Source organism: Rhinolophus sinicus, linkage group LG01 (assembly GCF_036562045.2).
Source record: "Rhinolophus sinicus isolate RSC01 linkage group LG01, ASM3656204v1, whole genome shotgun sequence".
Lineage (NCBI taxonomy): Eukaryota > Metazoa > Chordata > Mammalia > Chiroptera > Rhinolophidae > Rhinolophus > Rhinolophus sinicus.
Window position 1 is genome coordinate 1,404,311 of NC_133751.1, and position 15,678 is coordinate 1,419,988.

Consider the following 15,678-nt stretch of genomic DNA (forward strand, 5'->3'; position numbering starts at 1 on the left):
GCAAGGGAGAACCAAACAAGGGAGTGCCACGGCCTGCTCTCTGACGGAAAGGGATAAAGAACTCTAATGACTATGGGCTGAGCTGAGGAGCTGGGGCTTGGGACCTGGCAGGAAAGGGCTGGGGCTTCCGTCAGACTGAGGGAGGGCCGCCGGGGCTGTATGGCTGGCGTGGCTTTATGGTCTTGGGCGGTCACGCTGCCTCTTTGAGCTTCACATACTTGGATCAATGCAAACAAAGAGGTTCAGTATCCTTTCAGACATGGCTTCACGTCCCGTCTCTGGCCGGGTTTCTGGCCGGGTCTCTGGCCAGGCCTGCGTGACCTCGCTGGCCCTGGCTGTGGTGTGGGGAGCTGTCCGAGGTCCTTTACTGCGGAGGGCGGATGCGCTCTTCCGGTGGAGACATCGTTGGTAGGTCCCAGGGGGCCCTGCGGTGCACAGCGGCTGTTTATCCTGTGGCCAGAAAAGGTATGAAGTCCCGTGGCATTTTGCTGCCCCATTTCTGGACTGCCCCAGTGGTGACCTCCCTGCCTGGTCCATGGCCTAGCTGCTGTTCCCTGTGCAGACCAGGAGGACCTGTCAGCTGTGGTGGAATGAGAAGGGCGTCCCCATCCTGAATGGTCGGGAACCCTCAGCTGACACCTCTGTGTTACTGTGGCATGTTTGGGTTCCAGCTGGGTTATGAGCGTGGGCACAGGTTCCCAGGCTGTGGCTTCAGGACTGTGTTGGCTTACGCTAGGTGCGAACACCACGGTCACAGCAGCCACCTTTTGTCAGAATTCTCTATGAAGTTTGCGTAATTGCTGAGCCCATTGAGGGCACTTTAAATACAGTGCAAATATATTTGATTTAAAGTTTTCAGAAATGTCTATATTGTGAGAAAATGAGGGTATCACTGGAGATTCCTGGGGATTCCTGGACAGACCTAATCCTGGAGACGATGGGATGAAAGCACGTGTGTGCTGCTGCCTTGATTTCCCAAAACGGAGGCGTCCGCCCGTTTCCTTCCCATAGTTGGTCTGGGTGTCAGAATCACCTGGGGTGCTGAGGACAACAAAAGGAGAAACGCAACGAAACCAGTACCTGGGCCTTCCCCACAGAGCTGCCTGAGGCAGGGCTGCTGCCGCGTGGGTGGAGAGCACCGCGTGCCCGACCAAGGAAAGGGACACGAGGCACTTCCGTCCATCACAGCTCCCAGCAGTCCGCGGTGTCCCACAGAGGGCGCAGGCCTGTGGAGAGCAGGGCCCCTGCTGGCCAGTTTCTGTGCCAGGTCCCCTTTCGGGCATGCAGCTGCTCCTGCTGTCCGCTGGGCACAGCCAGGGTCCTGAGGGCTTCACGGCACGGCATGGCGTGGCACAGCTGCTGTCCTGGCCTTCTCGAGTGCTCACGCGTGAGGGACGGCAGCGGCGTGCGGCTTTTCCCAAACTGGAGCAGAGATCCCAGGAGGCTGATGGCCCCTCCTGGCCTGCGGGTGCTCTGGTGGGCTCTGCCGCGCCAGGTGGTGGGGACCCCTCCCTGGAAGGGGGCGTCTTTATGAAGCAGTGTGCCTTTCTTTTTCATGCTTCACGTGGTAATATCTTGGGAGAATAACCGTCCCTAGTAATCCAGTTGAAGTGCTGATGGATGGGTTTACAGTCCTCCATTATTTAAACCCTGTCGTATTCATGTCAGAGACATTTCGTCCGTGTGCTGTGACATTTGCAAAAGAGAAACAGCAGAAACAGCTTCAGCACCTGCCTGCCACAGCTGGGGCCGTGCGGGTGGGGGCGGCTCGCTCGCAGCTGGCGCATGGCTTCCACGGGGCGCTCTGCTGCCAGTCCGCTTCCGTGTGCAGGCCCGTGGGCTTCGTTTGTTACCCACATGTGTGTCAGAATGAACAGCAATGAGAAACGGTTTTTCACTTGCTTTTCTGCGATCCCCATCGGCTCTCAAGGGACCGGTGCTCATGGACAGTGTGGCATCTGGCTGCTGGCGGCTGTGGGCGGAGGCTGTCGGGCAGCGTCCTTGTGGAGGTTGGGGGCGCCGTGCATCACGTCAGTCAGGCCCCCGTGAACCAGTGGCCAGCTCGAAGCAAGCCCTCCGTCTGGAGTGCAGCGTGGTTACTTTGCTTTAATACTCGTCTCAGCAAGTAAATGAATACTTTGTCAGAGCTCTGAAGTAATGCAGGCCATTACGTGAACCAGTAAGATGGAAAGGAATTTTTAGGCTTTGAAGAATTTGTATTTGCCTCAGACAACTGTGTTTTTGTTTCTGTTCTTCTTCTTCTATAGTTTTTCCCTGAAGATTTTGAGATGAGGCCTTGTTTAGTGAGGGAGAAGTGAGGCTGTCACTTCTTTATTGCCTGGAGTATGGCACTAAAACTGGTCCAAAAATAATACTCATTACGTCTCCTTGTCTTGGTTCAGGAATTTACTCGATAGCGTTTTCCATCAGGTCAGCTGGCTCGCTGCCGCATGCGTGGGCCCGCCTGCAGGCTTGTCCCAGGCACTGGGCCTTCTGGGAGACAAACCCTGGTTTCACATGGTAGCAAACCAGAGCATTTGAGAATAGCTTTGATATTTAAGATGTGGGAGCACTTGAGGAAACGTTTGGTCATGTTTCTGAGGCTACAGGTGACCCGGTGGACTTTTTTTTTTTTTAATTTTAAAGAAAGCCCTATTATGAGAAACAAAGAACTGTTATCAGCATATTGAGCAAATACCATTTGGCTCATTCCAGAAACATTACCTGGGCATTTTTTCTCGTCTAACTCAGAGGTGCCAGAAATATTGAGGCTCTGGAGCACATTCCTGACATAGTAACAGTGCTGCGTTTCAAGATGGTGTCTGTTTGCTCAGCCTTGTGTGTTAGCACTTTGGACTGTGTTCTGCTTTCAGCTGGGTAGGGCTGACGGACGGAGGGCCTTGACCCAGCCATTGCATCCTGACACCTCATCAGAAGGGCCTCTGGGAGGAATACCTCAGCAGGGCTTTGAGCTCTAGAGCCGGAAAAGAGGCATGGCCTGATCGCAGCCCTGGTGTGTGGTCCTGCTGATGGGGTGGGCGTCACTCAGAGAACAGGGCGGCTCCGGACGCCTGCAGCCCCATCTCTGTCCACTGGACGAGCTGCCCTGAGGTGCAGCTGCGCCGCCGCCCTTCCGTCAGCAGCCCGCCCCACGCCCCCCTGCTTCTTGTGGCTTTCCTGTCCTGGTCTCAGGCCAAGGCCCTGGGCTGTCGTGCAGTGACATTCTTCCAAAACAAAGTGCCTGTTCACTGCAGCTTCCCCCAGCGGTAACTGGGACAGTTTTCAGAATCAGGTTTGTCTCTTAAATTGAAAAACCTTGGCTCCATGGAACATTTCTCACCTTATTCCTGTTTTGCCTATTTTTCCACCGCCCGGGCCCCAGGCCCCAGACCTATGCCGCTGTCCTGGCCTCCACTGCGGTGGTGCCATCGAAAGCCGTGAGCGTCGGCACCAAATGAAAATAAAGCTCTTTGTTCAGTTTCTTTTTGAATTTTTTTTGTTCTTTTCCCTTTAATTTGTGAAGGTAAATATTGTCCTAATACTTGTAAATCTCTATATTTTTAAAATTTCACTGAATCAAAATAATTTTAGCACAGTCAGTAACCACAAGATTGCCACAGGATACGAAAGTCAATTTGGGGGATGTAATCAATGTTGTAAAGATTTTGTAGGGTATCTGACGGACACTTGTCCCATTTGGGAGACCACCTCAGGGACGATGTAGATGCCTGATCACTGCACTGTACGCCTGAAGCTGAAGCTGAACAATAATGAATGTCAAGTACAATTTTATATATATATATATAGTTACAAGAAGCGGAGCACAGCATTAGGAACAGAGACAGTGAAAATGTAATGGCTGTATGTGATGTCAGAGGGATAGTGGATGGGGGGAGGGGGGTTGTCACTGTGTGAGGGATATAAATGATAAATATCTAACTGTTACATTGTTTTGTGTACCTGAAACTAATTAAAAATGTTAAAAAAAATAATTTTAGCAAGATTTCAAATAAATTTGTACTTTCCAAAAACAAAAATGTACGTGGGTTGTTCAGAAGAAGTATATTTAAATTTTTTCCGTGCCATCGCTTGTGTTCCTTCAGAGGAGGCAGGAATGTGTTGAGCCACCCCTGGTGGCCAGACAGTGGTCCCTGCGATGGCGCTCACGGCGCTGCAGGGTTACTGTGTTAGGGCCGTCCTTAGAGACACCGGCGCGCACAGAAAGGCCCCCCCCCCCGCCCCCGTCCACAGAGGTGGAGTGGGGGCTTCTTTCCTGCGTATTGAATTGATGGCTCACCCCCAAAGTTGTTGCTGCTGTTGCAGTGTCTGCAGCTGTCATTCAGCAGGTCTGTTTTCTGATAAAAATTGACATCAGAAAAGTGGTCTGACATCTGTTAGAATTACTCGAGTGCACATTTTATATCTAACACCTGGAAGGGGCGTAGGAGTTCATCTCAGGATACGAGCCGGTGGCGCTCGCGCTTCTCCTGCTGGCCTCACGTCTCCCACGTTGGTCAGGATAGTTAACTTACTACAGAGTTTTAAAATGTGGCTGGACTTGCCAAGGGCTTTAGTCCCTTTCTGCCACTTTCCATGTGAGGAGTTGGTAAGCCCAGGCAGAGAGGCGTGCATGTGCCAGCAATGGTGAGCGCTCAGGTGACCGTGTAGGCCAGGATGTGGCACCGAGCGCAGGCCCGCAGGTCAGGCTCGCAGTGCTGGTCGCGTGCGCACACCTGACCTGCATGCAGCCTGGTGGGGATCACGTGTGTGCTCCTTACCTGTTTCTGGAAGGTTACAAAAATGACTTCTGAGCACATTTAAAAATGAATAACCTTTGGTATAACAACTCTTAGTATCTCATTTGTTTGCTGCAGTAGAATCTCGCTGTAACTGGTGCCACAGCTGATATCTGTGTCCTAATTTACCACGTACACAGGAGAGCAGGGTCCGCAGGGTCTTGCCGTGCTGGCCTCGCTTCTCCCTGACCCCGTGTGAGAGGCAGGCTCTGCTGCCCCCTCTTCCCTTAGTGTAATTCCATCTTGTGTTTGTGCCTAAGATTTAAACCAGGCTGAACGGGACAATGAGAAAAAAGGACTGATTCATCATTAGTATTTAGATAATCTTTTCCAATGCATTTGTAAAGCAGTAAGATTTCCTTCATTTATTTCTAAAGTGTGGTAGACATTGAAAAATCTTCCTTGAAGTTCTGTCTATGTGTTTTATGTCTTCTAGGGGCCCAGAAGACACCTGTTTTGAGTTTGGTGTTTTCCCTGCCATCCTGAGTTTCCCACTCGATTACCCGTTAAGTCCCCCAAAGATGAGGTTTACCTGTGAGATGTTTCATCCCAACAGTAAGTGCTTTTGGAAGTCGTTGATGGTTCTCGGAGAGGTCTGGAGATTTTTTCACCATGGGAGCTACTGTCAGTGGGTGACATAGGCCATTAAAAATGTTTTTTATGTTCTGAACTTCAGGAAATTAATCGTGGTGCTATTGACATCATGATTTTAGTTTCGAAGGACAGTTTAATGTAGATAAAAGAAAATGTGGACTGAAGAGTGGATGCCGTTTGAGCTGGTGGTTCTCCTGTTGGTGGGTTGTTAGAAGAAAGCCCAGCCCACGTGGATTACGCTGGTCTTCATCACGGTGTGTTTAACAGTGTGAAAAATGGAAAGCAACCCAGGTTTTAAACACCAGAGAATTAGTTAAGTTGTACTAATCCATCTGTCAGACTACCACGTAGATGTTTTAAATGACCTAGAAGAATGCTTAGTGGTACGGGGCGCTGTACTGAGTGAGAAAAGCAGGTCACAGCCCAATCTGCTCCGTCGCAGCCCCCGCCCTGACCTCTTCGTCCTCAGGACGGGTCGCAGGTGGGAAACGCTCTCTCTGCTGCACTTGGGGCTCAGAGCTCGCTGGGAAGGTGGCGTTCAGTGCTGGTGTGGGTGCAGTGTCTCCTCACGGAGGCCGAGCTGTCTCTCCTTAGTGAGCTCAGCATCAGGTCAGCTCTGCACGCTCGGGAGCCGGCTGTCGTCAAGGCTGGTGCCACGTGCACATGGCCCTCAGCACACTGCCGAGACCTTTGTGTGTGTGGAATTTTCCATAATAAAGTGGGTTTTCTTTGAGTTTTCAAATACATTTTTATTGTACCAATGGAGAGTCACATTTTGCTAAAGACTCCAAAAGGCATTTTTCAAAGATACAACTGAAAGGAAGGGAGGAGACCCCGATGAAAGATAGACCCCGAGAGGCTCAGAGATGCCTTACGCAAAAGTTGATGTCATGTGGTCGATGGTCGATTGGAGAGGGCAGTGATTTCAAGGTGATTAACCTTGAAATGCAGCTGTAAAAATGATTCTGGGTAACTAAAAATGAATAAGATTGAAGCTAAATAAAGTCGTTGGAACAATGCCTGTGACATGGTGTTAGAAACAGATATGGCCAATCAAGTGATTAAATTATGTGATTGTAGTAAGAATAGTCTCACATTATTATTTTTAATGTTCAGATAGTTAATACAAATGGTTTTTAAATTTTACCTTAATGTAAATGTGTGCTATTTCTATTTTGTAAAAATTATTTTTGAGAAGACAAAAATTGGTCACCCCGTAAGTACTTTTAAAAGATAATTGACCACATTTACTGAGAGTTGCTAGATTGTGGTGCTGAGGGAAGGGTAGCAGGTCGGGGCTAGACCATCAGGAACTCGCAGCTGAGGGCGGGGTGGACACAGACAGAAGAGCCATACGGATAAACGTCGGGTCATGACGCCGCCCGCTGAGCTGGTAGCTGAGCTGGTGGCTGAGCTGGTGGCCGAGCTGGTGGCAGAGCTCAGCGTGTGCAGGAAGAGCAGTGGGAGTTGCCAGGCAAATGTCAGGGCGGGAGGGGACCTCACAGTAGAAGGAGTGAGGGGACAGGCAGGTGGGGCCACACCGTTCCAGGCCTCTTGGTGTGTTACAGATTTGGGTGTTTATCCTAGGTGCTCTGGCCGGCCGCTGAGGGATTGTGCAAGAGTGTGAGGGCTGGCATGCCCGGTGTGGTCTTCGAGGGGTCACTGGGGTAGTGTCAAGGACAGACTGAGGGCTGGCTGGGATGCGGCTGCGGGGTCAGGGGAAGAGAGGTGGGTGCAGAGGTTCAGGGGCGCTTTAGGAGGCGAAACTGATGGGACTCCGTGAGAGGGAGGGGGTGGCAGGAACACAGCTGTTTCTGGCGTGTTGTGAGGACAGAGCCGGGAATGCAGTTTCCAGGCTCTGCCTCACGCGGAAAGCTGCTGGCTCAGGTAGTAAATGGCCATCAACTGTGATTGGATGGCCATCAGCTGTGGCTAGTTGGCCGTCAGATGAACCAATGAGCCATTGGCCACTAATATAACTGCTGTGACTATGCTAGCAGAAAATGGGGGCTAGCAAGAAGATGGTGGCTGAGCTAGCAAGTGGCGAAGTGAGGATTGTGGACTGCAGCTAGCAAATGGGGAGTCAGCTGGTTGGCAGAAAAGCAGACAGCAGGTCGCACGTCATGTGAATCCAGCCTCCAGTGAGACTATAATGGTATGACTCCCCTACCTATGGCTCTGTGGGTGTTCCTTTTTGGCCTCACCACATCCTGCATTCTTGTGTGGGGAGCGGTAGCTGAGACCCCGCAGGCCTCCCTGCACGACACGTGTGCAGTGTCACTGCTGTAGTATCGCCCTTGAAGAAGTGATGCGGAAGTGGGAAACTTCAACACCGGTTCTGCTTTCACGGTAGAGAAGAGTGTTGAAAGCATCCAGGTGCACGGGGGCCAGCAGGACCTCCTGACACCCACGAGCAGTGTGCACAGCTCCTTGGTTGTCGTCCAGTTTCTGAGCGGCCAGAGCGCACAGACCACAGGGATGGTGAGTGAAAATGAGCGGCCAGGTGTCAGAGGAAGGCTGCTTAGGACTACTCACGTTTCTGAGCTTTCATGAATGCAGGTGAATTAAATAAACGTATTTTATATTGTCTCATAACTTAGCGGCCTTATCATTTTGCAGTTGCGTCTATCCAGATGGAGTCGTGGATAGTAGTATCTACCTTATACCGAACCATCTGAGAATCCCCCAAGTATGTAAAAAGAAAAATAACAGATGCTTTTAACTTCCTTAATAGGACTGATTGCAATCTGTGAACTGGAAATTCATTTTTCTCTAATCAGACCTTGGGTATCTTGTTAATGATGTTATTTGATGGGAGATTAGATTTAGACACAATCGATTTCCAGAGAGTATAGACGATCATTTCTATACGAGAATAAGTTAGCACGAGAAGTCTCGGCGCTTTTGTCTCTTTCTGGGTATTTAAACAATCCCGTTGCCTTTGCCCTGTGCACGTATGTTTCAGAGTCCAGTTCAGGGGTTAATGGTAGAATTAGGAATATTTAAGAAGCCAGCTCTGAAAAGTATTGTGAATAATCCTAATTATGCAAGATGTTTTGGTGAAATATTTGACTGCCAGGTAGTTACTCCTTTTGCATAGAATATTTAAGAAAACCCACATGAAGGTGGATTGTCCCATGACGACTAGAAATGGCTGGACCAGCCCTGAGCCCGTCAGGGAGTGAGCCCACCCAAAGTGTGTGGCCGGGAGCGTTTGGACATGACCGTGTGGACTTGACATGATTATGTGGACTTGACATGAGCCTGTGGACGTGACCGTGGGGCCGGGAGCCGCCGCTCCCGCTGTGCAGACAGCTGCCCTCTGCTGCACTGCTGCCGGCTCTGGAGCCGAGCTCGCTCACCTCCTCTGTTCCGCCCTCTACAGTCTACCCGGACGGCCGAGTGTGCATCTCCATCCTTCACGCGCCCGGCGATGACCCCATGGGCTACGAGAGCAGCGCCGAGCGGTGGAGTCCCGTGCAGAGCGTGGAGAAGATCCTGCTGTCGGTGGTGAGCATGCTGGCAGGTGAGTGTGTTGGCGGGTGAGCCGCTGGCGGGTGAGCCGCTGGCGGGTGAGTGTGTTGGCAGGTGAGCCACTGGCGGGTGTTTTGGTGGGTGAGCCGCTGGCGGGTGAGCCGGTTGGCGGGTGAGTGTGTTGGCGGGTGAGCCGCTGGCGGGTGAGCCGCTGGCGGGTGAGCCGCTGGCGGGTGAGCCGCTGGCGGGTGAGTGTGTTGGCAGGTGAGCCGCTGGCGGGTGAGTGTGTTGGCAGGTGAGCCGCTGGCGGGTGAGCCGCTGGCGGGTGAGCCGCTGGCGGGTGAGTGTGTTGGCAGGTGAGCCGCTGGCAGGTGAGTGTGTTGGCTGGCAGGTGAGCCGCTGGCGGGTGAGCCGCTGGTGGGTGAGTGTGTTGGCAGGTGAGCCGCTGGCGGGTGAGCCGCTGGCGGGTGAGCCGCTGGCGGGTGAGTGCTGGCGCCTCCTGCCTCGTCCGACCTCGTGTCCCTGCCTCACTCATACTCATGTGATGAGTCCATGCACGTGCCTTTCCATTTCATGTTCTTGGTACTTTTCCAAGCACAACCGTGCTTCTCATGATTGTGATTTTTAATGATGGTCTCTTGTGTGTGTCGTGTTGTTGATGACAAGTGGCCGTGCTCTGATCCGTGGGCCTTTCCTTCGTTCCGTAGGCGTTATCGGGGACCCACTATATCGCAGACATTGCATACCCAGTGCGGCATAGACCCCAGCGCTGAGGCCCCACTTCCCTAGGGCCCGTTATAGGCCACTTTGTTAAGTCCTGTGGTCGCGGTCCACATGGGGGCTCACAGGCCCATTCCCGAGCTAGGGCTGTCTGGGGTGAGTTTGGACATTAGGAGTTACGCGGAAGGGGAGGAAAAGGCGGCTGACTCTGCTGGGGGCACTGCCAGGACCTCTTCTGGCTGGAGCTTGGCCCGGGGGTGTCAGCTAATGTGAGCTGAGCCTTAGGAAGAGCCTGCAGCAGGGACGGCCGGGGCAGGTGACACAGGCTGTAGTCCTCAGGCTCCCAGGGGTGTGGTGATGCCCTCCCTTGTGACCTGAGTGCCTGGGCAGACGGACGCTGTGCTTGGGGAAGGAAGAGCGGATCATGAGTGTCCACTCCGGCGGGCCTGGCAGTGAGCTGCTCAGCTGAGGGTGTGTCATGGAAGTGAGGTCATTGCTGGGTAAAACAGCAGGTGAGGGTAGGACAGGGGTCGTGGAGAAAGCGCTCGGGAAGCAGAGGTCCTGCAGTGCTCCGGAGGGGTGTGGTCTAGAAAACCCTGAAGGACGTGGAGGAGTCTGGGAAAGAGAGGCTGACGGTGCCACAGGAGGTCCCAGGAGGTGGCCCTGGTGGGAGGCCGACCTCGGGCAGCCACTGACTGGGCTGACCGCTTAGGGTTCGGCCACGTCCAGGAGGAAGGAGCATGAGATCAACGAGGTCAGTGCGTGCGCGTGTTTGAAGGTGGAGACACGCCCTCCCCCTGCTCACACTGAGCAGGCGGATCCGTGATAGGCCTGTGGACGGCAGACGCTGGGCCTGTCTGCAGACGTCAGCTGTAAGTTCCACTTATGTGAACACTGGTCATTCTTTTTTCAAGGTTTTAATGTATTCGCACTTGGGGTACACGCGCCCTGCTCTGAGCTGCTTTCCAGCACCACCACTGCCCTGGCACTGCTCTGGGAGGCGCCTCAGGCTCAGGGGCCTGCCAGGGGTCCCCTACGTGCCACGTCCTCCCAGAGGCCTGTGCACCCCTGGTCATTCTGCCCCCTGCTGGCTCGTTCTACCCTTTGTAGCATTTAGCTTGAAGTGAGGTCGTTGGGGGTGTTTGTGGTCTTCCTGTGGGCCCAGCAGATGGTGCCCCTGAGGGCCCAGGTCACTGTGCCGGCTGCACAGCCAGTGTCCAGCCTGAGGCCTCACACAGAGGACCCGGTGAAGAAGGGTTTGTGGAGTCACTAGAAGGGGTCACATTGGTGGGAGGGACAGATGCTGTGGCAGGGAAGTGGGACTGGGGTCGGTGGGGTGGCCTGGGACTTGGACTGCTCGCTGCCTGTCAGCCTATTGGCAGCCTTCTCTGCTCTGATCTAGTCACTGACCACGGGCATGGAGGTCACCACCTGCACCTCTGTAACTGCCGGTTCTCCTGCCCCCTTCCCGCCGCCCCCTGCCTCTCCGACCCATCCTGGAGTCTCTGAGGGTCCCAGCTGGTACGCGGCTAGCTAGCCTGGGGTCAGGTATCCATGTGGCCCAGACATCACGAGGGGCCACATGTGCCTGGCAGTGTCCTCCGGGAGGCGCTGGGAGGGGAGCTGCATGGAGCAGGGCTCAGAGGCGGGCAATGAACAGGTGGCTGGTTGTCTGGCTCGCCCCCCAGGGTTGTCCTCGTGTGCCCAGAGCAAGACGCCTCGTGTGGGCACGTTTGCACTTGGGGGTGGGGGTCACGAGTGGATCTTGTCCACTGACCTCACACCGCTTCTCAGGCGAGAAGGCTCTCGTTTGTTTTTTTTGTTGTTTTTTTTTTAGGAGGGTGCAGCTCACACTGGTCCACGTGGGGGGATCGAACTGGCAACTTTGGTGCTACTAGCACCACACTCTAACCAACTGAGCTAACTGGCCACCCCCGTTTGTTTCTTAAAGGATGGGCTTCTGCCCGCAGTATTTCAGTTGTTAGCACCTCTTGTTTGTTGCTGGGATGCATCTCTGGAAAGATCCACCGGTGTTTCTAAATGAGAGCAGATTTTGCCAGTTGAGCCCTCACTCTCAGTCCCTTTCGAGTGGACAATGTCTGCCTTTTCTTTCAGAGCCCAATGACGAAAGTGGAGCCAACGTGGACGCCTCCAAGATGTGGAGGGACGACCGGGAGCAGTTTTACAGGATTGCCAAGCAGATTGTGCAGAAGTCCCTGGGGCTCTGAGGCCTCGCCACGCGTGCGTGCACACCACCCCACGGTGGCCAGTTCTCCCCGTGACTTGGCCACAGTGACACTGTGCTGGTACCAAAAAGGCAAGCTTACAGAACCGCCTCGTCGTTCTTCTTCCCACCTCCCACCCCAACAGGCTTCTCTCCTGGAATTGTGACGATGTGGGTGATGTCAGCTGCGTGCAGCGGTGGTGGGTGGGCTGTCAGCTGTCCCCACCGCCTCTCCAGCGGCAGCCCCCGCACACCGCACTTAGCGCTCCCTCCTCCCGAGGGCTGGCAGCACACGCCCGCCTCCCCAGGGACTAAACCAGTACTGCTCCTTCGGAAGCGACGGGGCCGGGAGCCCAGGCAGAGGGCGGGCCGTCTTTGGGGTCCCTCTGGTCCCCGTGTCCCACGAGGACATAACTTTGGCTCAGTACTTCATACTTTACAAGCAGATGTTTTCCTTACAACCTAGTTACATCTTTTCCATTTGTTGTGTATTACAAACTGTCACACTTAGAACTACTTTCAGGAAATAAATACATTTTTAAAATGCGGTTGATGAAAAGCGGGGCACATAGAGAAGAAGCTTCAGTTTACTGCTGTCATACAGACCAACGCGTTTCCTGCTCGCCTTTGTTAAAGGTTACATGTGTGTCTTAGTTACCAGTGCGGGAACACGAGACTGAAAGCTTTACACTGAAAGCTTTAGTCGAAGTTTCTTCTGGACACAGCAGTGGGTCTTCTCCAGTCTCACAGCTGGGGAGCGCTAGGCTTTTGTACATTGTGGTCGCAGCAGGAACTCTGTCGGGACAAAATCATTCTTCGCACCTTGGAGCTGGAAGGGAGCCTCCCGTCAGCGCAGAGCTCAGAGCGTGCCTTACCCCTCAACTTGACTGGCGCTCATGGAAGTGTGGCAGCGGCCCGGCCACGGTGGGCCCAGCATGCCACGGCTGGTGGTTTTCCCGTGGTCTCAGTCTTCTGCTGTGTGGGCGGCTCGGTGGCATGTGCCCAGGTTCCACTACAAGCAATAACACATCTGTTGCACGCAGAGTCACACACTTGACCTGTTTCAGACAGGTTACATTTAAATAGGAATTTCTATTTTTGAAACATGGGACCGTCTACAAGACATACACTAGGTCTTCCTGTCCTTTTCTTCCCTTTCATGGTGTGTCCGGGGCACAGGCGTCTGCTTTCCCGCCAGCTCACAGCGAACGCCCTCCGTCGGCAGGTCCTGGGTGACGAGCTGCACGTCAGGCCCCTTTGGACAGCGGGGTTTGTCCCGCTCAGAAGGGCATTGCTCAGGCCTTGGGACTCAGTACAGGGCTTGCATTTGGAAGACGCGGGGACGGGGGTGCTGCCCCTAGATAGTATTTGCAGGCATGTCTGTAGGAGGCGGAGCCCCTTCTGCAGAGGAAATGTGTGGAGCGTTGTGAGCGTTGTAGCCACCTGAGCAGGTGGCCGCGGGGCTTTTGGGAAATCTGGAGAAGGGAGAAAGGCAGTCTCTTTGCAGAACAAAGTATTTTTATTCACTTGTATTTATTACATGGAAAAAAAGAATCCCATGGTTAAAAATAAAGTTACATATTTTCCCCCATCTGGCGCTGTATTTTTCTTTGTCGCATTTTTATATAGCCGTAGGGAGACCAAGGCCAGGTTGCCTGCTGTGGAACAAAACATGCCAGAGGCCCCGTAGTGGAGCTGCCCTCCCCCGGGCGGTGCACACGGGCACCAGGACCCCGCGATTCCGAAGACTCGTGAGCGTTTCACGTACTTCCTTTCCTCCATTCTCCGCGTCTCCTGGAAGTCTCGGGTTTCCTAGTCGGGGTCTGTGACAGCAGTCAGGAGAGGGACCTGTGACAGAGGGGATGTCTTTGTTCACCAGCCAGTGACCAGACGCGGGCAGCAAACGGCAGTCGTGTGAGCAGGAAGCTGAGGTCACACTTCTGCGGATTCTCCTGCGGCCTTGCGGTCACAGTACCGCTGGGCCTGCCTCTGAAGCTCCTTACGTAACGTGTAAATAAGTGAAGCGGCACAGATGGCGGTTTCGCTGACCAGCCGTCCTGTTTGGTGATTGTTACAGTCGGCTCTTCTCTGTCGCCCCCTGTGATCTGAGATGGGCCCTAGGCTTCCACAGAGCCAGGGCTGGCTGCCTCCCCGACCCCGGACCAGGCTCTGCCGCCTTCCATCTGCTGTGCTCTGGGCGCTGGCCTCAGCCCCGCACAGCTCATTCTGCTTCTTGTGGAGGGGCTGTCTGTCTTACGTTTAATGTCAGACCTCTGATGGATGTCATGTTGGGTCCCCGAGACCATCCCCGGTTTGGTGATTTGCTGGACTCAGCTCGGACAGGGCAGTGAGAGGATCCAGGGCACCGTCAGCACAGGGCAGGCGTGGGAGGGGGCGGGGACACGAGCAGCTTCCAGAGCCCATCCCGCTGGATCGTCAGCTGCCCAGCAAGGCGTGTGACTGCAGGTGTGAGGGGTCATCTGCAGGGAGCTCGTCAGTGATGGGGCTGGTCCCCCGGCACCTCTCCCCGGCATGTCCCCAAGTCCCAGACTCCCAGAGGGCGGGCAGGTGGCAGCACAGCCGTCATGTCTGTGGGAGCGGTTCAGGCCTGGGAGGCGTTCTCATCACGGGGGTGGGAACCTGTCCCGGTGCAGCCAGGGGCCCACCTCGGGCAGGCCTGGCGAGGGCCGCCCCGGGCCTGCTCTGCTCCTTCCTGCACAGGTGTCCTGTGCCTTTCCCACTGGGGGACTTTGAACTAGATGTACTTCATTCATTCATTGCTCTGTTACCGTTCTTTGTGTTCCATTTGTTTTTCCCTCCTGGGGCTCAGAAGCCCCACTTGCTGCTGTGGTGGCCTGGGTGTGGCCATAGAGGTCAGGCGTGTCCCTGCAGGCTCAGCCCACGCGGACTCTTGCACCACCAACTGGAAGCGGCAAGCTCCCAGGGCGACCACTTGCCCAGTCCTGCGTGTAGGCTGTTGGTACTACAGTTTGCTTGCTGGCCAGATTGCGAACTTGTTGGAGGTGAGTGCATTTTGGTGCATTCTTTCTGTATGTCAGAGTCCCTCGGGAGATTGCAGAACTCTAGTTACACAGAGGGACACCCAGGATTGCCTCCCGCTGCCTGCCTGGCCCTGCCTGAACAGTCAGGCTGACAGCAGGACTGGCTGCCACTATGCCAGGAGCCCACACCACGGCCGCCACGTGTCTGTGTGTCCAAGTCAGGGGCCCTGGGGGCCTGTCGTGAGTGTCCACCTGGGACTGGTCTGCCTCAGGTGGGGCAGGGGGTGCAGAGAAGTCCCCTGCGTGGTCTTGGGCTGATTTTTGAAACCCTTCCACGGGAGGTGGGCCGTGGGGTGTGTCCTGGGACTCCGCTCTCTCCCTCCCCTGTGTCGTTCAGACCTCATAGTCCTGCGAGATGCACCCCCGGTGCAGGAGGCAATGTGGTCAGAAGGGTGTGTGTGCCCTGGTGCCTGCCCAGCGCTTTGCAGCATGTCAGAGCATGAGGCTTTGTGGGCAGTGCCACCTGATGCCTGGGGCCGGGGGCAGGGTGGCATGCGGAGGCTCCTGTGGGGCTCCAGAAGGAGGTGGTATGGGCGGGCTGGGGCCTGGCCCCTTGGGCAAGTCCCACGAGGGCTGGGTTCTGGGGAGGTGCACCACGTGGGCCCTGCACCACACCACACGTCCCCTTCCATGCCGGGAATGGCATTGCTGGGCTGAGCTGGGTGACTGGGCGTCCAGTATTACAGCCCTGCACATCTGTTCAGGTTGTGCCCTACTTCCCCCAGGGCCGGGCTTTGTGCATGGGACAGAACAACCGTTCACTCCCTGCAGAGGCCGGTGCCCCCAACGAACCAGAGCCCCTCCCAGT

General features: G+C 54.7%; 1 protein-coding gene across 1 annotated transcript in view; it reads left to right on the forward strand.

Annotated features, from left to right (window-relative positions):
- UBE2G2 (ubiquitin conjugating enzyme E2 G2) overlaps positions 1–13,399 on the forward strand; it is a 33,559-nt gene extending 20,160 nt beyond the window's left edge. The window contains exons 4-6 of the mRNA XM_074324132.1: positions 5,233–5,351; positions 8,776–8,916; positions 11,700–13,399. Coding sequence (XP_074180233.1) covers positions 5,233–5,351; positions 8,776–8,916; positions 11,700–11,812 — 373 coding nt within the window. The 3' untranslated portion in view covers positions 11,813–13,399. The remainder of the gene's footprint in view (positions 1–5,232; positions 5,352–8,775; positions 8,917–11,699) is intronic.
- Positions 13,400–15,678: the final 2,279 nt, after the last annotated feature.